The sequence below is a fragment of the Pinus tabuliformis genome, chromosome 4_1, assembly GCF_031772625.1.
Source record: "Pinus tabuliformis cultivar Carrire ecotype Pingquan chromosome 4_1, CPIR1, whole genome shotgun sequence".
Taxonomy (NCBI): Eukaryota; Viridiplantae; Streptophyta; class Pinopsida; order Pinales; family Pinaceae; genus Pinus; species Pinus tabuliformis.
In genome coordinates, this window is record NC_142303.1 from 991,939,054 (window position 1) to 991,961,282 (window position 22,229).

At 39.7% G+C, this 22,229-nt stretch overlaps 1 protein-coding gene across 4 annotated transcripts in view; it reads right to left on the reverse strand.

Moving 5' to 3' along the window:
• LOC149179480 (RNA helicase family protein) overlaps window positions 1–22,229 on the reverse strand; it is a 450,824-nt gene that overhangs the window by 262,429 nt on the left and 166,166 nt on the right. For all 4 annotated transcript variants that reach the window (XR_016258287.1, XM_089420680.1, XM_089420679.1 and 1 more), the window contains exon 16: window positions 11,978–12,043. Coding sequence is in view for 3 of the 4 variants with exons in the window: in XM_089420680.1 (XP_089276806.1) it covers window positions 11,978–12,043 (66 nt within the window). In the remaining variant the exon portion in view is untranslated. The remainder of the gene's footprint in view (window positions 1–11,977; window positions 12,044–22,229) is intronic.

A 22,229-nucleotide genomic window follows, 5' to 3' on the forward strand; every position in this document is an offset into this window, starting at 1 on the left:
CCCCTCACTGCAAAAGCTCACTATCGAAAATCTTTTGGCAGCTGCTCTGCTTCAGAAAATCGATTCTCTGAACTCCCTTTGTGTGTCTTTCCAAATGAACCTCAAGCCTCCTTAAATAATCTCCTTGTTAACATTCAACGGCCCAAATTAGAAGCTAATCAATGGCTAAGATCACTTCTGCTTGATCCTCGTCTTCTTCTAGAAGTTACACACACAGTTTATATTAATACCCTTTAATTATTTTATTTTCCTAAGTTTAGACTTAGGGTCCCATTAAAAATAATTAATTATTTTAATACAACTGTTTCTAAATGGAATTTCCCAAAACGATTTCTGGGTTCTTTGGAATACATGTGCCCAAGCCTCCCGGCAAAATTTGAGGCTTAGGGCACATCCGATGCTAACAGAATTCAACAGTCCCTCTTAGCGAGGAACGTGCTCTAATAATGCCTCCAACTGAAGCATCACACTGTTCTGTAACATCTCCCTCTGCGTTGTTGATGTCTGACATGTTGTCCACCAACCTCTGTGCAAATGTTGTATCTTTACTGCTGTTGACCCTACCACTATCAACACTGCATCCGTATTGCAACTCAAATTGTTGTTGGTACTGCATCAGTGACGGAAAAACATCCCAAATTACTGAACTCATTGTGTTCAGTATGATACCATGTGAATGTTGGAGTCTGACTATTGTTAGTCTTTGCACTGACCCTCTGAATCTACTGCGTTGTTGCTAACCTCTGCTTTGTACCATCTGCACTGCTACTAACTCTGCTCTACGTTGTTCAGTCTCTGGTGCTCCTAACCACTACAATTGTCTCTCCAACACTCCTTGGCACCATCTAACACTAGTCCATCCTGCTACTTCTGATTTGGGTTCCCATAACAAGGAATTGATCCGAGAGGTGGACTCCTCAGGGATCCTGCCAATCTGCAGTCCTTTCGAACTACATCTCTAAATCACCCCACCTCCCTCCTACAGATGTGGCTACCATCTCTTCCAAAAAATGTTGAATTGCTCCCTCTCCTCTGCATAGCACTCGACTGGCCTACACACTCCCTTCTGGAGCTCCACTACTGCTCAGCCAGTGAAAATTCGGACTCCTTGGCTAGAAGTCCTCTGAGGAAGAATTCCCTTACTTTGCTTCTCTTTCTCTTCTGACGTCTTTCTGCCCAGCAAAACGGCCTACAGAAAAACTGTGTCCCACTAGTTCTTCCTCACGTTGAGGCTTCAGCGTTGCTCCCTCAGCCACGACAAAATTTCGATCTGGAAGCCCTTCCTCTCTGTCAACACACTCAAAGAGAGACTGCCTCAAAAATTTAGCCTTCCAGCTTGGATTGCACAAACCCCTCTATGGATTCAAACTGTCACCTCCTACAGCTTTGTCGACCTCCTTTTTTTGCTCAACGTTGGGTTCACTGCCACTGTTCTTATTGCTTCACCTACACTAGCTCCAATACCAGGTGAAAATTCCTCAACTGGAATCCCCACTGCAGCAATTGATTAAACTTCTCCTACTTGTTAATTACTAAAACAAATTATCTATTGCTTCCTACAGCAAATATTGAAGCTAATACAACTGCGGCCTTCACTTAGTTAGCTAATTTGCCCAAAACAAGAACAGAACAAATAGAGAAAGATGCACAAGTGACACAGTATTTTTTGGACAAATATCCCTGGAAAAACCCAATGCGACAAAACCGGTGCAGCAGCTCTGAGGGTTTTAAATTATTAAGCAGTAGTTTATGAATACAACTCTGGATGCCCTTCCGGCAATCCAGCTACAAAGAAAATAAACTAGCAGAAAAACTTATTGAGATTACCTCACTCTACTTGGCAATTCCGGCTGTTGCGGCAGCTAAACCAATTGTCCATGGCTATCTTTGCGCTAGCCTTGCGTAGGCTCTGCATCAACCTCAATGATGCCAGCCTAAGCCGACAATACCCACATTATGCAAATTAAGCTTGCATGATCTACTATGTCCCAAGATTAATCACCTGATCCATGGTGAAAACCCTCTATAACTAAGGTTTAATGTTCTTAATTAAACTCTTATGCAGAAATGTTTCATGTGACTAACCCAAGTCTAAACTTTAATAAACCTTTGATTAATTCTTAATCCTTATAACTTAACCCTTCGGTAATCACCCGCACTTATCAACTATACCATGGTCTTTAAACTTTAACAACCCTTTGAGCGGAACCTTATAACCCTTCATAAGTCTTTGGTTAATTCTTAACTTAACCCGAAATACACTAATCCCGCTTATTTCTATTATAACTCTTGTATAATAGAAATATTTCATATAACACTTAAACCTTACCTTTCTGTTTCACATGACTTTACACATTTCCCGACGCTCAACCTTTAGTGCATTCAACCTCTGTCGTTGATCTCATTCCTTAATCCGATGGTCATCACGTCACCCGATCATCAATTTACCCGGACGATCTCCACTGTTTATCTCTCCTATCTTAATCCAACGGTGATCACGTAATCTCACGCAGATTACATGCATGATCGATATTAGACCGAGAGCACGCGAGAAAAGTGGTTTCCTCTTTCCTCTGTGTGTTACGTGTCAATCCATAAGGCTAATCGCGTGAAATTTCAAAATACCAAGTATTGCTTTGAGTCCGCGCGAGATACCACCTATTGTTTCCGTAAACCGCTCCACTATTGTGCACATGGTTTTAATCTCCACCATCCATCTTCTTAACTTTATTCTACACGACTTAATCCTGGCTGTCTATCTCCATCACTCTCATTCGTTGATTTAATTGATCCAATGACTATGCTTCGCTACTACATTCTTTTGTTTCTTACTATGTAATAGTCCATTTGTTCGAGTTTTCACCTATGTTTTTGTTCTTGCCTTCCGGTCTTCAATTATTCTAATCTGATCTTCAGCTTCGTTTTTTATTCCTTCGCTCCTTTACGCTTCCGCTGCATAACTCCTTAGTTTTTAAGAACCTTACAGTATACCTTCACTGTAACATTAAAGTTTCTCCAATACTATCTACATGTAAACCCGATACACTCTTCCCTGCACTTGATCTCTGGTTCTGCACACCTATAACCCTATGTTATGCAAAATTACTTCTAATTCACACAAACTCAGAAATCGAGTTATCTGTATTAATAAACAAATAATTACAAAAGGATTCCTTTCTGGCCTGATCTTCACTATCAGTGGCCTTTTCCTTTCCTGCCCGTAGGCTTACTATCAAAACCTATCTAACTAACTTACTCTCTAACTCCTAGCTAGCTAACCTTCTTCTATGCCTTTTAGGCTTACATTTATACAAAAGGATTCTATAACCAATTCCTAGTTTAGATCCATAACCTTCTCAACAAAATCCTAAAATCTCTTCTTTATCTCTAAGGATCCTATCTAATCCACAAAATCATCAACTAATTCCTAATCTAAGCTTTTACAATTAATTCCCAAATCTCTCAATCCCTATGGAATCTCAACTATCCTAATTCTCTCATGTTCTCCAAAATTCGAGAACATTTACAAATATGCCTCATAATACTCAATTAATCTTTATTCTAAATATCTCTCATTAAAATCACTAAAAACCTTAATAATTACATTAATTTAATACTCAGGAAACCAACTTCCTTAAAACACAAGACCCCCTATGTCTACTAAAATACAATGATATTTCTGAGCCAAATGCTCCTGCATGAGACTCCCAAGGTTGAAGACATTCATGATCTCCTGATCATGTGTTCCCATCTGTTGATAGAAAACCTCCAAGGACCCAAACTTTGTTCTGTAGTTTGTCTTTGGTTGTTGTTGTTGTTTGTTGTTGTTCTCCAAGTATCCACACTTTATGCTGCATTGCCCCACTAGCTATGCTCTCACAGTCTATTGTTGTCTTTTTCTTATTGTTGCTTTGCTTTCATGTTGTTGTCTTCTCCCTTTGAGACACTTTTCTCATCAATTCAATTTCTATGTCCAACTCATTTCTTTGCTGGACTTTTTCCTCTTCCTCTCTTACATATCCTTTGCAATCTTCATTAGGTTCTTTCTTCCCTATTGGTGCTTTCATCCATTTCTCCAATAGCTCCATTCTTTCTCTCATTCACTGATCCTTTGATGACAGTTTAGTCCTTCTTCTTTATTGATTGCCTCAACAACTTCCCTGGTTATCTCCACTGTGCCTATCATCATGATGGAATGATGATCCTTTACTATGTTTTCAGCTAACATAGTCTCTTCTTCATGTTTTCCTTTAATCTTCTGTTGGTTACCTTCACTTTGGAGTTGTTGGATCCTTACTACCACCCTTACATCCTTACCCTCTTGTTGCTTCTGAACTTCCATCTCATCTCCAAATAACCTTTGTTCAATTTCTTCGATCACAGCATCACACTCATTCATTCTATTCATTGTTCCTGCAAACAAACTATTGGTTTGTGAATTAAAACACTCTTCTGTCTCCATGACTTTTAGAGACTCTCTGCTACTGTCAAGTACTGTTGTAACCATTTCTTTTCTATTGCCATTTCCTCCTAGCAACTTCTCCAGCAATTCAATTTCCTCTTTACATTTAGCAAGTGTTTTATCACAATGCTCTTCATTTCCAGCTTCATCCTTTACATGGTCACTATTGCTCAATGATTCAATCGGATTGTCTTCCATAGACAATTTTGTCTCATTCATCTTCACAGAAATAAGTTCCTGTTCTCTCCTTACATTTTCAAAAATCAATACTTCATCAACTCCATGCTGTGTAACAGTATTTGAGAACTGTCCTCCTTCAACACTTATAATCCATGTATTCATACAACAATTGTCAGTTTGAAAAATGTAAGGTTCAACAGCCTCAACTAATGTTTCACATATCAGTTCTTCAAGCTAAACTTCATCTTCTTCTTCCACAAGTAATTGTCCTTGTTTTGTAACAGCTCCAAATATCAATTCATCAATAATTTCTTTTTGTTGCAAAAATTCAATATTTTCCTCATTCAAGAGGCATTCTCCATCACACTCTGCTCTAGAATACTTATCTTCTGAGAAGTACTCTTCATCCACTGTTAGCACGTCAGTACGCTGATCCAAGTTCTCCTCTGAACTTTGGTGACTTTTATCAATTGTTATGACAGCTTCATAAGACTACCAATCCTCTGTAAAACCTGCAAACACACCAAAACTATTATATTCAAAAATACAAGGTTTTATAGCCTCTTCTGCTACCTTTCTTCACATTTTCTCATGTTGCTTTGAACTATCCCAATAGTTCACTGATCTCCATTCTTCATCTTCACCCAGAACTTCCCCCTATTCTGCTTCACAAATAGAAACTTCCATTTCCAACTCAGCTTCTTTGAGTTTTTCCACCAGCCACTTCACTTGCCCCTGTTGTAGACTTCTCTGTAACTTATGCCACTTCACTGCCTTTTTCCTCAAGACCCAACCTTGTCTTTGGTTCTCCTCTAGTATCATCCTTAACACATCGAGTTGTTCTTTTAACTCTGCAATCTCCTTGTCAATCTCCTCTTGACTCATTCTCTTGCCATTTTCCTTGGCTTCCTCCTTCACTTTTCTTCTGTTGTGGTCTTCCTCACAACCTTTACTATGACTATCAGTAATCATTTTCTCCTCTATCTTCACGAGCTCCTCACTGACTTACTATGGGCTATACTAAAGCCTCTGCAACAGTAAGTCCTCCCTGCTGTCACTTCACCAAGCTTTCCTTTGTGCTTGGCCTTTTGGCAAGCACTTGGTTCTCTATATCTGGAACCTCTTTGAGCACTTCTCTCTGCTCCTTCTAGGCTTCAACTCATCTACACCTTTTAAGAACACAATTGTCCTCTTTATCCAACCTCTATTAGAATTCTTCAAGGTTCTACCACATTCTGCTTTCATTCAGAAACTCTTACCAGCTTCCTTCATCCCTTAGCAATTCTACCCACATCCTCTATGGAATTGCCTTTATGATCTTCCTGTGAGTTGCAACAAAACCTCTGCAGTAACAAGTCTCCTTCTTGCTACACATGCCTCACTAAGCTTCTCTCCTCTGAGCTCAGTCTTTTGGCATCTCTCTGGTTCTCTCCTCTGGAACCAATTGAGCACTCCTTGCTCTAGGTTGCTGCAATCTTCTCACCTTCTTATGCCACTACCTTCAAGACCTCTGCATGATCTTGTTCTACCATTCACCTGCACTTTGAATGGATTGTTCTCTGTTTTTTTGCATCTGCAAATTCTGCTACACTTTATCACTGTGTGCCTACCGTTTGTCAAATTTAAAATCTGATCTCTTCTTGCCTGCTTTCATCACCATTCACATGTACACACACCTTCAAAACATAATTCTGTTCTAAATTTTCTCAAAGAAATTTTCACGCAAAATTTATTTGTTCTGCTTTGATACCAAATGATGCCAGCCTAAGCCGACAATACCCACATTTATGCAAATTAAGCTTGCATGATCTACTATGTCCCAAGATTAATCACCTGAACCATGGTGAAAACCCTCTATAACCAAGGTTTAATGTTCTTAATTAAACTCTTATGCGGAAAAGTTTCATGTGACTAACCCAAGTCTAAACTTTAATAAACCTTTGATTAATTCTTAATCCTTATAACTTAACCCTTCGGTAATCACCCGCACTTATCAACTATACCATGGTCTTCAGACTTTAACAACCCTTTGAGCGGAACCTTATAACCCTTCATAAATCTTTGGTTAATTCTTAACTTAACCCGAAATACACTAATCCCGCTTATTTCTATTATAACTCTCATATAACAGAAATATTTCATATAACACTTAAACCTTACATTTTCGTTGATTCACATGACTTTACACATTTCCCAACGCTCAACCTTTAGCGCGTTCAACCTCCGCTGTCGATCTCATTCCTTAATCTGACGGTCATCGCATCACCCGATCATCAACTTACCTGGACGATCTCCACCGTTTATCTCTCCTATCTCAATCCAACGGTGATCGCGTAATCTTGCACAGATTACATGCACGATCGATATTAGACCGAGAGCACGCGAGAAAAGTGGTTTTCTCTTTCCTCTATGTGCTACATGTCAACCCATAAGGCTAATCGCGTGAAATTTCAAAATACCAGGTACTACTTTGAGTCCACGCGAGATACCACTTACTGTTTTCGTAGACCGCTCCATTATTTTGCACGTGATTTTAATCTATGTCGTCCATCTTCTTAACTTTATTCTGCGCGACTTAATCCTAGTCGTCTATCTCCATCACTCTCGTTCATTGATCTAATTGATCCAACAACTATGCTTCGCTACTACATTCTTTTGTTTCTTACTGTGTAATAGTCCATTTGTTCAAGTTTTCGCCTATGTCTTTGTTCTCGCCTTCCAGTCTTCAATTATTCTAATCTGATCTTCAACTTCGTTCTTTATTCCTTCGCTCCTTTACACTTCCGCTACGTAACTCCTTAGGCTTTAAGAACCTTACAGTATACCTTCACTATAACATTAAAGTTTCTCCAACACTATCTGCATGTAAACCTAATACACTCTTCCCTGCACTTGATCTCTGGTTCTGCACACCTATAACCCTATGTTATGCAGAATTACTTCTAATTCACACACAATTCATTCAATTACTCCATTCACACCACACAAACTCAGAAATCGAGTTATCTGTATTAATAAACTTATAATTACAAAAGGATTCCTTTTTGGCCTGGTCTTCACTATCAATGGCCTTTTCCTTTCCTACCCATAGGCTTACAATCAAAACCTATCTAACTAACTTACTCTCTAACTCCTAGCTAGCTAACCTTCTTCTATGCCTTTTAGGCTTACATTTATACAAAAAGATTCTATAACCAATTCCTGGTTTAGATCCATAACCTTCTCAACAAAATCCTAAAATCTTTTCTTTATCTCTAAGGATCCTCTCTAATCCACAAAATCATCAACTAATTCCTAATCTAAGCTTTTACAATTAATTCCCAAATCTCTCAATCCCTATGGAATATCAACTATCCTAATTCTCTCATGTTCTCCAACATTCGAGAACATTTACAAATATGCCTCACAATACTTAATTAATCTCTATTCTAAATATCTCTCATTAAAATCACTCAAAGCCTTAATAATTACATTAATTTAATACTCAAGAAACCAACTTCCTTAAAACACAAGACCCCCTATGTCTACTAAAATATAATAATATTTCTGAGCCAAATGTTGTTGCATCACTCAACAAGCTCTGCATCAGCCCAACTCGGAAACGTCTGCCCTCTGAAGCAGTTTCTATCCCTCCCTGCTCAGAAATCTCAGCTCCCCCGTAGATTTCAGATTTCTGCACTGGAAGACTGCGTTGCTTCTGCGTGAACCCTTCTGGCTCTACATCAGCGCTGTGTGGGCCCTTCTGGCCCACCGTCAAAGCCTCCTCGGTCTGCGCTACCTCCTCCTGGTATCTCTTTGCCTCTCTGTTGTTGATCCTGGGTCCTGGAGAAGATACTCCAACCCAACTATCCTTGCTCCTCTTTGCAAAAGCTCACTATCAAAAAACTCCCAGTAGTGGTTCTCCCTCTGTGTGTCTTTCCAAATGACCCTCAAGCCTCCTTAAATAATCTCCTTGTTGACATTCAACAGCCCGAATTAGAAGCTAATCAATAGCCCATAGTTTATATTAATACCCTTTAATTATTTTATTTTCCTAAGTTTAGACTTAGGGTCCCATTAAAAATAAGTAATTATTTTAATACAACTGTTTCTAGGTGGAATTTCCCAAAACGATTTATGGGTTCTTTCAACCAAGAAGGAGATGTCCACAAGCCCAAGCTTGTCTCACAAATACTCAAGCTTCCTATCAGGAAGAGACTTCGTAAATATATCTGCAATTTGTTCATCAGTAGAAATGTATTGTAGCTTCACGACCCCAACCTGCACCAAGCTTCGAATGTAGTGATATTTGATGTTGATGTGTTTCGTCCTTGCATGGAAAATTGGGTCCTCTGTCAACTTTATGCAACTTTGGTTGTCACAACATATGGTAGTAGAGTCCAAAGGTCCTTCAAATAGATCTGCAAGCAACTTTCGGAGCCAAACTGCTTCTCAACTTCATTGGTTGCTATATATTTTGCTTCAACAATGCTTAATGCAACTAAGTCTTGTTTCCTGCTCATCCATGAAACCATAGCGAATCCCAAACAAAAACAACCACCTATAGTACTTTTTCCATCTGCATCATTGCCTCCCCAATCTGAATATGTGTAGCCCAATAACCGAATCTCATTACCTACAACGTATCTTAAGAAATGACGTGTGGTCCCATGGAGATATCTTAAGATGTGTTTGGCTGCTATCCAATGATCATGTCTCGGCTCCATTTGAAACTGGCTAAGAGTGTTCATTGCAAAACATATATGTGGTCGGATGTTCACAAGGTACATCAAAGAACCAATCAGTTGTCAATAGATTGTTGGATCAACAAAACTTGAATTTCAACTCCTTAGCTTCTTCAAATTGGTACTCATAGTGTTGTCATAGTTTTGTTATCCATCAATTCCAAATTTCAGCAAGATCTTGATCACATATTTTTCTTATATTCTCACCAGGTTTCTGCTAAACTTCGAGTGCTGGATAATAGTGCATTAATCCAACAAGTTTTCAACAAAGCCAGATCTAGAGGATGGAAACCTGGAATTTGGAATGGAAACTCATAAAGTATCTATGAAATCAAGAAGGAAAGGTGTTACCCACAAAGTTCACTAGTGGAAGCAGTTTCTTTGCATTAGGTTAAATTTCCCAACATTTCTTGACTAGTATCATACTTTACAATACTTAATTGCTTAAATTGTGGCATCTTGATTCTTGGTCATATGATCTTAGGTTGTAAATAAAAAAATCCAGCTTACTTCTTTCTATGAATTTCAGAGCATCTCCTGTTGTACCTGCTAGAATACAGTCCAATTTATAATGCCTAAACGTTGTTCTTTATAATGATTAAATTTACATTATATTCGGTGATACTAAACAATATTTCTATGTCGTGACCGATTTAGAGTCTAGACCAAGATATTGTGCAACATACTATTTACAAAGTCAAATTCACTATGTTGCCTCTGTGTTAGTAACTTAGTGTTGTCAAATTCATTAGAAAAATATATAATTTCATGAAGTATGATGTGACCCAGAAAACAATCTCATATTCCTTTACACTGTGAGTGGGTATTCACATTTTAATCAAAGGTGCCAACTTGAATGTTATAATAATCATTGATGATAATGATGACAATGTTATACTAAATTGATGACGATGACTTGTTTATGTTGAATTCATGATGATCATTATGTATTTTTAAATATAGAATCTAGATTCTAAAGAGTAAAAGATGAATGATAATATGAAATTTTTATTTTATCATACATATATATATGCCATTTCCTTGTCATATCTGTTTCAAACCGAGTATTCGTTTCAGTGCAACTTATATATATATATATATGGCTAGAGCACACCACCAAATTTTTCAGGAGATTGTGGGTTGGGAATGGCAATAATATATATATATATATATATATATATATATATATATATCTAAAAAATTACAATTCACCATAAACATGAATGATAAATATTAAAATGAAAAACACTGAAATAGAATAGAACTAGTTAGGAAATTCAGTTTAGTACTATGCTTGGATCTATCATATTGTCTGATCATAATTGCCCATTTTCAAAACTAAATAGACATGCCCAATGTCCAAAACTTTAATCTTAAACTTTAAATACTTACAAGTTGCAAAATTACAATGGTTGCTTCTATTTTAGAGCACATGCATGTAATTCAGCTATCTGTGGCAACTTTGGCATTTACATGTTGCATCATGTGGAAGACCTTTTACTTGGCAAAAGATGGTCATCTGTTACGTGGCACATTGCTTGCAGTGCAAAATTCTTGACTAATGACTATATCATGGCTTATAGCACTTGAAAAGATGAGTAAGGTCTGACTTTAAGTACATATAAAAAAGCAAAGCATTTATATATGAAAGCATCTTTTGCTTGTATATGGTTGTAGAGTCATCTTGACACGTTAATGTTGTACCTGAATCACAATATTACAGTGCAATCACCCAATTTCTTGAAAAGAGGAAAGTTGAAGAACAAAAATTAACACTAAATGCCATATACTATAGACATGCATGTATTCTATTTCTCAAATAGACAAACTCGAAATAAGCTTTTTGTATGACTCCTTCAAGTTCTGTCTACTCTTTTCTTATTCACCCATTGATGTCCAGTATATCTAGTGTTTCTGTACCTCCGAAATCCTAGCAAATGTTATTTCAATTTCTCATTTACATTAAAGATTATATTAATAGAGAATTAGTATAATTAGATGATTAGGCGCATTACTGTGAAACATGTAGGACTTCAATAATCAATTTTTCCAGACATTCCTAATTCTCTATTTAAAATTATATGCTTCCTTCCATGAACCGTTATGGATTTTAGCAGTCACTCACTATTGGCACTGGATCACGAGCATCCACTGTTTTTATTTGTCATAAACTTAACTTTCAATGTCTTTACTTTGGTTTCAAACCAAATGGAGTGATTTATAAATTATATCTGCTAATCATTGTAGTTTCTGCTGATAAAGAACAGTGATATTTGCACTAAACCTACCCTATCCTTCCTTTTATTCCTTCCCACCCAAAATGGCAAGAGTCAAATCTAAACATGATTTTTGTTTTGTTACATAAGTAATGGTGTGGTAAGCATGAATGAAGAACTATATCACATCCCGGTTATAGGTAAATTTCCCTTGCACTTTCAAACCTAGAAAACAGCCATACACAGACAAAACCTCTGTTCAACATGGGAAAAGACATTTGCAAAAGTAGACAACACATGACTTAACAGATCAATGCCAACGGGTTATAAGAACAACTTTAATATTCTAAACAATTCTTCAGCTAAGCTGAATCAAAACAAAATATAGCACCTACCAAAACAGAGCGTTCATGTACTTCATCAACAATTATGTGTGAGATATCCTGAAGATCAGAGTCACCCTGCAGATACAAGGATAGAATGTGTCAATCAAATGGAAAATCCCTTCAAAAAAAAGATAAAAGAATAGTTAAAATGCCATTTACTTGGGAAATCTTTTCTAGCTATCTTCATAAAAACATTGAAATGTAAGAGGAACCCTGAAAACATAGCCTTTTCGTAGGTAAAAATATGAACAACATTGGATGGTGAAAAAGAACAATGTCATGTACAATTATTGTTGAGACCCATAAGAGAAAAGATCAAATGGGACGAACCAGCAAACCCTAAATCCTACAATAAACAAGGATAAAACAGACAGCAGTAGCACAGCCCAAAATAGAGAAATGACTTTAGTCTAAGTGTGCTAGAGAGAGAAATAACCCATAAAACTCAGGCTGAAAAATGAGTAAATTCCCACAAATGATGACACCAACCAAAAACTTAAGATAAGCTACAAAAAATGAGTAAATTCCCACAAATGTAAATAAATCCACAGGTGTTTCACGGATATAATGTAAATCGTACAAAATCATTGACCCCATATAAGGTTTGAGGTTGATATAATGCTAGGGCACTCAATTTCTAGGGTCAAATCTGCTAAAAGGCACACTCAATCAATAGTAGAGAAAACCCTGGAATAAGGAATGGTCCAAAAAAACTAGTGCATCAACCTATAGGTGATTGTAACCAATGAAAAAAATTCCGAAACAGTGGCTGAATTGAGCATTTAATGGAGAGTTTAGACCCCAGGGAAAAAGTTATGTCAGGGCATGCAAACATCACTTCCTATGAAAAATTTATGCGGATATTGATAGATCGATTTGAACTGAAAAAACCTGATATACACTTCAGAGAGTTGGCTCAAATCAAACAGGCAAGATCACTGGAAGAATTCATTGCAGAATTTGAACCAACCGCAGTCATGGTGGCAAACATATCTAAAGAAATCTTAGTCAGGCTTTTCACGGAGGCCTTATCTGAACCCCTACAAGATTGGGTTAAGACATTCAACCCCGCAACCCTTCAAGAAGCCATCAAGAAGACTAAGGATACGGGAAACGCATCAACCAAAAGTTCAAAACTAAGGCCCCATCCAAGCCTTTCATCCCTCAAAAAGATAAAGAGAAGAAACCCTTTCAACGCGACTAGCCCAAAAGGGATAGATTGGATGATGAAACCCAAAGTGAACTAAGGCGGAAGAAACTTTGTTTCACATGCAAAGAACAATGGGACATCGATGTTTAGGCAAAGGGAAAATCCATTATATTGAAGTTGTCTCTAATGATGAGAATGAAGAAGAAGATCCCACTCCATATGATGAGCCTAGCAACCCAAAAAAAGAAAAATCACACGAGAAAGCTAAAGAAGAGGAAAAGCCCCACGAGGAGAAGAAACCCCCACCACAAGTTAAGATTGTGTCTCTATCAGGAACCCCCGAGTATTACACTTTCAGGATCAGGGGAGTTATTAAGGGACAACACATTACAGCTTTGGTTGATGGAAGAGTTAAACACAACTTCATAGATACAGCGTTAGTGGCAAAGAGAGGACGTCCCACAAAAGAGTTCAAAGGCCTTGATGTGATAGCAGTACATGGGTACAACTTCGACTTCACACGAGTAATTCCAAGTTTGAGCATAACACTTGGTAATTACGCTTTCACTAGTAATTTTTGGGTAATAGATCTTGTACATATTAATGTAGTGTTGGGAGTCCAATGATTATACTCAGGAAAATTCATTATGGACTACCAAGCAATGGAGATGGAATTCAAAGAATCAAATGGTAGTGAATTAGTATTGACAAGCATGGAAAATGGTAGCCCATGTGGAAATTCCTACACTGAAGGAACCCCTACTGTAGCAAATCTGAATCTACTTCACTTACTTGATTTTTTAAGTTACATTCATCAAGTTATTCCTCTGAATGCTGAAGCAAATTACTTCTGCAGCCTACACTAATTAAATATTTGATCTCATGAAACAAAAAACAGAGCAAAGGACAAGATACATAGGACCAGAGTTGCGGGGGAGCGCCCCCCCCCCTCGAACCCGCTCCCAAATCGCGCTCCGGGAGGGAGCAGCTCCGGAGCACCTCGGGAGCGCGCTTCCAAAATCGGTCCCGAAAAAATATTTCCGCTCCCTGCCATTTTCGGGATCGCTGTAGGGAGCGATCGCTCGGTCACTCCCGGAGCGAAATTTTAAGCCCGGGAGCGATCAGGGAGCGATCGGGGAGCGATCGCTCCTGAACATTAAAAAATCGCTCTAGGAGCATTTCGAGCGGCGCCTGGAGCGATCCGGCGGAAAAAAAAATTTGCAGACCCGAAAAAAAAAAAAAAAATAAAATAAAATAAAAAAAAATTGTTTTAAAAGCCCAATGGGCCTAAAACAAATTCATTATCACTTCATTGAGTTGAGTTTATTGGAGAGCAAGAGCAAAGGAGCAAGGAGAAGTGAGGAGCAAGCACCGAGGAGCGAGGAGCAAGCGTGCAAAGAGGTAAGTAACTTAGTAATTTAGTTAGTTTAATTTAGTTAGGTAGTAATTTAGTTTATTTAGTTTAAAAATCATGAATTTAAATTAAATTAATAAATTAAATTAATTAATCCCAATAAATTAAATTAATTTGCAGATTCAAAACCCTACAAACATCAAACACCATGGACTTGGCTATATTTCTTGGCATTTTCCTCTTCTTGGTCCCTTTTATGGTTATTATGGTGCTGGAGAGTAGGAAACGGAGGGGCCAAACTGAAGAGGGGGATGAAGAAGCTGGAGAAAGTCGAATTGATGAAAACCCTGGTGAGGAGGAGCTAGAGGAGGGTGAACATGACTCTCAAAAAACTAAGCAAGACCAAACCCCATTGTGGAAATATGTTAATAGGGTTGAAACAGGGAGAGGGGGCGGAACCACTAAATTTTATTGCCCCCATTGCAACAATGATTACACAGGTTCATACACTCGTGCTAGAAGACACCTCTGCGGGAGAAGGCCATGGGATGGAGACAAACAAATAGGAATCAAAACTTGTCCAGCGGTGTCAGCAGCGGATAGAGCCAAATACATTAGGGAAGAGGAGGAAGCCCAATATAAATCAAAAAAATCAAGGGGTTTCTTTGAACCAAGCTCACAATCACAAAGAACTCCTTCAGCATCCTCTCAAGGCAATGGATATGGAGGCACAAGGTCATCATCTTTAAGGCGTAGAACCATATCAGATTTCCTTGATGAGGGGTGTAGGAATGATGTGGATTCAAAGGTTTACAGGTTTCTCTATGCATGTGGGATACCATTCAATGTTTTTCGCTCACCTTATTGGCACGAAATGGTTTCTGCCATAAATGATTCCCCTAAAGGATACAAGAGCCCTGGGTATGACAAGGCAAGGACCGTTGGCCTTGATCATGAAAAAGCAAAAATATCACATTCTTTGAATAGAATGACAAGTTCTTGGACTGACCATGGGGTGTCCATTGTATCTGACAGATGGACAAATGTAAAAGGCAAGCCATTGATAAGTGTTCTTGTTGTGTCTGTTAGTGGTTACATCTTTCTAACTGCACATGATTACTCAGACAAGTTCAAGACTGCCATCAACATTGCAGAAGCATTACTTGAAACAATTGACCGTATTGGGCCATACAATGTCATCCAAGTCATCACTGATAATGCTCCTAATTGTAAGGCAGCGGGAGCAATTATTGAGGATAAATACCCCAACATATTTTGGTCTGCATGTTTGGTTCACGTATTGAACCTTCTAATGCATGATGTTGTCAAAAACAATAATGCACAATACCAATGGATTGGTGATTTGTACAAGAAAGGCAAACAAATGATAAAATTTATTACAAATCATACCAATACCCATGGCCTTTTCCGCAGTCACTCGAGATTGGAGTTGTTGAAGATTGCGAAGACCAAATTTGGTAGTTATTACCTCACCTTCAGGCACCTTTTGAAGGTAAGAGAGTCATTGGCTAGCATGGTATCAAGTCCACATTGGCAGGTATTAAAGGAAAGGGCTACAAACGCAGCTGACAAGCGAGGTTTTGAACTAGTGGAGGAGGCCGCTCTTGATGGTTAGTTTTGGACAAGTGTGAGGCAAGTATTGGATTTCACCAAGCCCATTTATCACATGATTTGGTTTGCAGATACAGACAAACCAGTGATTGGCGAGGTGTATGAGCAGATGGATACCATGTTGGGGGAAATAAAAGATATTGTTCATAACAGAGATCCCGACTTGTACAATCTGATTCACGATTGTGTGTGTGAACGGTGAAATAGACTTAATCTTCCACTATATTGCTTGGCGTATATCCTTACACCAAAATACTACTCTACATCTTGGTTGGGCCAACGTGCACCAGGGGGTGGGGTTAGGACCAAACCCCATTTAGATGCAGAGGTAACTAGAGGATATTTGGAAGCATTAGAAAAGTTGGTACCTGACAGGGAGGAATGTGCAGTTGTGCGCCTTGAAATAGGCAGATACTTCAGTGGCACTGGTTTGTATGTTAACTTCCATGCAATGGACGACAGAGATAGATTTGATACTCTCACATGGTGGGAAACATATGGCGGCCAGGGACTTTTGCCAAAATTGGCAAAAAAGGTTCTTTCACAGGTTGTAAATACTTCTTCTGCAGAGAGGTGTTGGAGCACCTACAGCTACATACATAATGTGAAAAGAAACAGACTCAATGAAAACCGAGCAGAAAGATTGGTTTATGTGCACTACAACTTGAGGTTGTTGAGTCATTACTGTAATCGGGCTTATGAGGATCCCACATATAAAATTTGGGACAATCACCCAGAGGATGACAATTTGGAGGATGGCATTGCACATCTTGAAGAACTGGAAGAGGAACTTGTAAGGGATGAAGATGAAGCAGCTGCAGCAGCCATGCCACCTCCACCTCCACCATCCAGTAGCAGTGCTCGAGGTCCGAGTCTTGTTCCTTTGTTGTCGCCACCTCCATCTACACCCTCACATGGAGGTTCTAGTTCTGGTCGTCAGTGTGTGCGGGAGACTCCTAGAAGACCACCACGACCTGCTCATACTCCTGGAGACACTCGTGGCAAGGGCCACATGTAGATTTACAGTTTACTTGTCTTTTTTAGTTTCTATAAGACTTTAGTTTTCATAACTGTTGAGTTTTGAGTCCTTGACTCTTGACTCTTTCATATCATAATGATATTTTTTGTAAGCAATATATCACTGTGACAATGAAAATTTGAAGTTTGAAGTTGGGCCTTGGCAATTATAACTCATTGGTAATGATTGTGAATTATGAATATGATGCTTCATGAAAGACTAAAGTTGTTTCATTTCATTTCATTATTCATGTTTCATTTTATAAATTTATAACATTTCATATCATGTTAACAGTTAGAAGTTAGGACTTAGAAATATCTAAGATATTACTCCTTGTAATGGTTAAACTTAGTTACTTAGCTTACAAGTACAACTTTGGTGATCAACGATGATAAATGTTATTGAATTTTCAATTTTGAAAGCTTGAAGTTGAAACTTTAAGATTGAATTTGATGAATCATGATTCACGAGACTCAATATGTTGCAGTTGTAATATGTATTTTACTAACTTGTGGACATGGTTGATGATGATTATAATTTCTAGATGATTGATGTGATATGGTTCAATGATCAATCTGTGTTTTTTTATGTTTTTTTATGTCTAATTCATCATTCTACATGTTTTTGTTGACATATATGTTTCAAAAATTAAAAAATATATATATTTTTAAAAAATCGCTCCCGGATTCGCTCCCAAACCGGGAGCTTCTCAAAATGGTCGCTCCCGCTCCCGTTTTCGCTCTTGCTCCCTGCTCCCGCTCCCGCTCCCAAGCAACATTGCATAGGACACACTTATTTTTGGACACAATAATCCCCAGAAAAACCCAATGCGAAAAAACTAGTCCAGTAGTTCTGAGGGTTTATTATGCTGGAGAAATATTTGAATACAAATCTAGGATGCTCATCTAGCAATCCTTTACAGAGAAAATATTGGCGGAAAATCTGAGTGAGTTTTGTAGAAATTTCTGTTTTCCCACCCCGGTTTTCAGTTTCTCCTTATTTCTCCCATGTAGTTAAATGCCCATTCCCATAACCATACATTTAACAAACTGAAAAAAATAAATATTGCTGAAAACACAAATTCTGGAAATTTTTCAGAATGCTGGAAATTGCAGAATTAAAAATCAGCAATCAAAAACAGCCATTAAAACACATGATATTTTTGGTCAAATTGACCCTGGAAAAACCCCCTACAACTCTTGGGGAAAACCAGTTTGAGAGCTCTTCTTTATTTCTGAAAATTGCCTTTTTACAGTGAGAATTATTCAGCAAAAAATCAGCAAGCAAATTTACAACTTATCTCCTTTCCCGTGCCTCACAGCAATCTGGAAATTACAGCAAACAGGACAGCAATAAATGTTGTACGGCCTCCGTTTTGTGTGCAGAAAAATCAGCAAACTGCTCCTCGATTTTTGTGCAAAAATCTGCCTTTCACTATGTGCTGAATCAGCTGTACAAATCTGCTCAACTGCTGCCTTGGAATGTGTGCCAAGCTGTTGTCTCCTTCTCCTCCCTGCTCAGAAATCTCTCTTGCTCTCCTTCTCCCAATCTGCTCATGAAAGAATGAATGACCTTTTCCTCCTTTTCCTCCTTTAATATAACTCCAAGTGACTTTTGGGTGATCTCTAAATCCAATGGCTGAAATAGATTTAGATCAATGGCTGAGATTAAATGCTCATTTAAATCTCACTTTCTATTTTTTAATTCACCCCACTTTAATAAAGACCCACTTAGTCATTTATTTCCAAAGTCACTTTTCCTTTCTAATTTTTCATTTACTTTAAAATTAGACTTAGTAACTTTATCACTTAAAGTCACTTTTAAATTAGATTTAACTTTATAAAATTATAAAGTCACTTTAGGAGAAAAATTAAATTCTTTTGGACACTTTTCCCTAGGCCAAAGATCAAAGCCTAAGGGAACCACCTGTCCTCCGGTACCAAATTTCAACGCTCCCTCTTACCGAGGAAGGTGTTTCTCACCACACCCATCTTGTCTCTGAAGTAGACATGCTTGCCCCGTGGTAAGGCTTTGGTAAGGATATCTGCAACCTGCTCATCAGTGGAAATATACTCAAGCTTCACAGCTCCCTTCTGAACATAGTCTCTGATGAAATGATATCTGATCCCGATATGCTTTGACCTGTCATGAAATACTGGATTCTCCGTGAGTTTAATGCAACTCTGATTATCACAGTAAATCACTGAAGGTCTCAACGGCTGACCAAATAAGCCAAACAACATCTTGCAAAGCCAGATAGCCTCACAACTAGCTAGACTGGCTGCCATATACTCTGCTTCCGCTGAACTCAGTGCTACTGACTGCTGCTTCCGGCTGAACCATGACACTACTGCTGAACCCAACCCAAAACAACACCCCGAAGTGCTCTTCCTATCAGAAGCACAACCTGTCCAATCAGAATCAGTGTACCCTGCCAATCTCACTCCATCTCCCTGCCTGTAGTCCAGACCATAATCCACTGTCCCCTGCAAGTACCGCAAAATGTGTTTTGCAGCCACCCAGTGAACCTTCCTAGGCTCACACATAAACTGACTCATCGTGTTGACTGCAAAACAGATATCTGGTCTAGTGTTGACCAAATACATCAAGGAACCAATCAGCTGCCTGTACAATGTGGGATCCACCAACTCGGAATCCGAAGCATGAAGCTTCTTCCAGTTGGTGATCATCAGTGTCGACATGGGTCTACAATCCTCCATGTGGAATCTGCTAAGGATGTCCACAATATACTTCCCCTGCCCCAGGAAGAAATGCCCCTCCTCCTGCCACACCTCCAAACCCAAAAAGTAATGCATCAAGCCGATGTCCTTCATCTCAAACTCCGCCGCAAGATCTCTCTTGCAGTGCTCTATGAGTCTCTCTGCACCTGTAATGATCAAGTCATCCACATACAGCACTAGAATGAGAGGCTCCTCACCAATCACAATAAAGTAAAGGTTCGAATCTGCCTCACTCTTTGTGAAACCCATCCCCTGCAAGTATGCATCTATCCTGGAGTACCAAGCTCTGGGAGCTTGCTTCAGGCCATAAAGGGCCTTCTTCAATCTGCACACATGGGACTCCTTCCCATGCACCTCAAAGCCCTGTGGCTGCTCAATGTACACCTCCTCCTGTATGAAGCCATTGAGAAATGCGGTCTTCACATCCATCTGGTGGATCTTCCAACCCATCTCTGCTGCTATCGATATAATGGAGCGGATCGAAGTATATCGAGCCACGGGAGCGAAGGTCTCCTCATAATCAACTCCCTCTACCTGGGAGAACCCTCTAGCCACAAACCTCGCTTTGAATTTCTCAATGCTGCCATCTGCAGCATGCTTTACCTTGTAAAGCCATCTGGAGGAAACCACGGATTTGCCCTCAGGCCTCGGCACCACCTCCCAAACATCATTCTTCATGATAGAAGAATACTCCTCCTGCATGGCCTCTCTCCAGACCTGCTGGCTAGCTGCCTCCTCATAGCTAGAAGGCTCAGAGTCAAGGATGCTGGTAACCATCGCCATATAGCTACAAAACCTCTCAGGTGGTCTACTCTCTCTGACCGGCCTCTTCGGCTCAGCAACAGATGTGGCATCTCTCAAGGTGTCCTGAAGCCACTTGGGTTTCCTCTTCCCTGAGCATGCTTCTCCCATAGGAGAATGAAACTCCTCCTCCTCATCACCATCAGTAGCCTGAACTCCTGACTGTCTGTCTGTTGTCCTCCTGCCTGCACCTGAACCTGTAGAAGCTGAGGTACCGTGTGAACTGTCCATCAGTGGACTCCCTAGTGAACTGCTCTGTGAACTGCTCTGCATGCTGCCCGGAGCACCACCCCTCTGGCTCGATGAGCCACTGCTCACTGACGGACCTGACATCCTCATAGATGTACCTCCTGATCCTCCTGATCCCTGCCCACTGGATCCCTGCGACTGACTCAACTGCTGCTGAGGGTCTGGCTGATCCAGATACTCTAACTCCCGTGACCTCCTAAAGGCCCTGTCCTCCTCGAACTTCACATCCCGTCTGACAACAACTCTCCTCTGTGTAGGAATGTAAATCCGAAAGGCCTTTGAGGTCTCACTGTAGCCCACAAAGATACCTTTCTCTGCGGTGGGCTCTAGTTTGGTCCTCTTCTCCTTGGGTATATAGGAGTATGTAATGCATCCAAAGATATGAAGATGACCAATATCAGGCTTCTTCCCAGAGAAAGCCTCCTCCGGAGTCATGTGCCCCAAGGCACGATGCGGACTCCTGTTCTGCAAGTAAACAGCTGTGTTGCAGACTTCTGCCCACAAGAACAATGGCAACCCCTGATCATGTAACATGGCTTTGGCAGCCCCTATGATGGATCTGTTCTTCCTCTCTGCAACCCCGTTCTGCTGGGGGTTGTAAGGAACAGTGAACTCCCTCCTAATGCCTGCCTCCGCACAATAGTCAACAAACTCTCCAATGGTGTACTCTCCTCCATTGTCCAACCTCAAGGACTTGATCTTTCGACCTGTCTGAGTCTCCACAAGAGCTCTGAACTCCTGAAACCGCTTGAAGACCTCACTCTTGGTCTTCAAAAAATAAATCCAGGTCCTCCTGGAGTGATCATCAATGAATAACACATAGTACTCATATCCACTCAAGGAAACATGAGACATCCGACCGCTCACATCGGAATGAATCAAATCAAGTATCCCCATCGCTCTGCTGTCACTGCTGGGAAAAGGGGATTTGGCAAATTTGCCCATCGCACAACCTCTGCAAGTATCAAAGTGATCAGTACTGAAATCTGGCACACCTGTAGTGATCTCCCGCAATGTCCTCAACGCTCCATGATACATGTGTCCCATCCTGCAGTGCCAAATCTCACACAGCTCAGAACTGCTAGCTCTGCTATCGGTACTACTGCTCAATGCCAAAAGGGGTTGAAATGCAAACTTGTACACCTTTGCATGGCGTACACCTATCACTCTAGCTGAATCAGCTAGAGTGCCCATTGGATACATCAACACCTGTCATCCCCTGAACAGTACCTCATATCCTCTGTCCTCCAAAGCTGAGACGGATATGAGGTTCTTCCTCATCCCTGGCACATAAAGAACCTCTGACACCTTCAAGG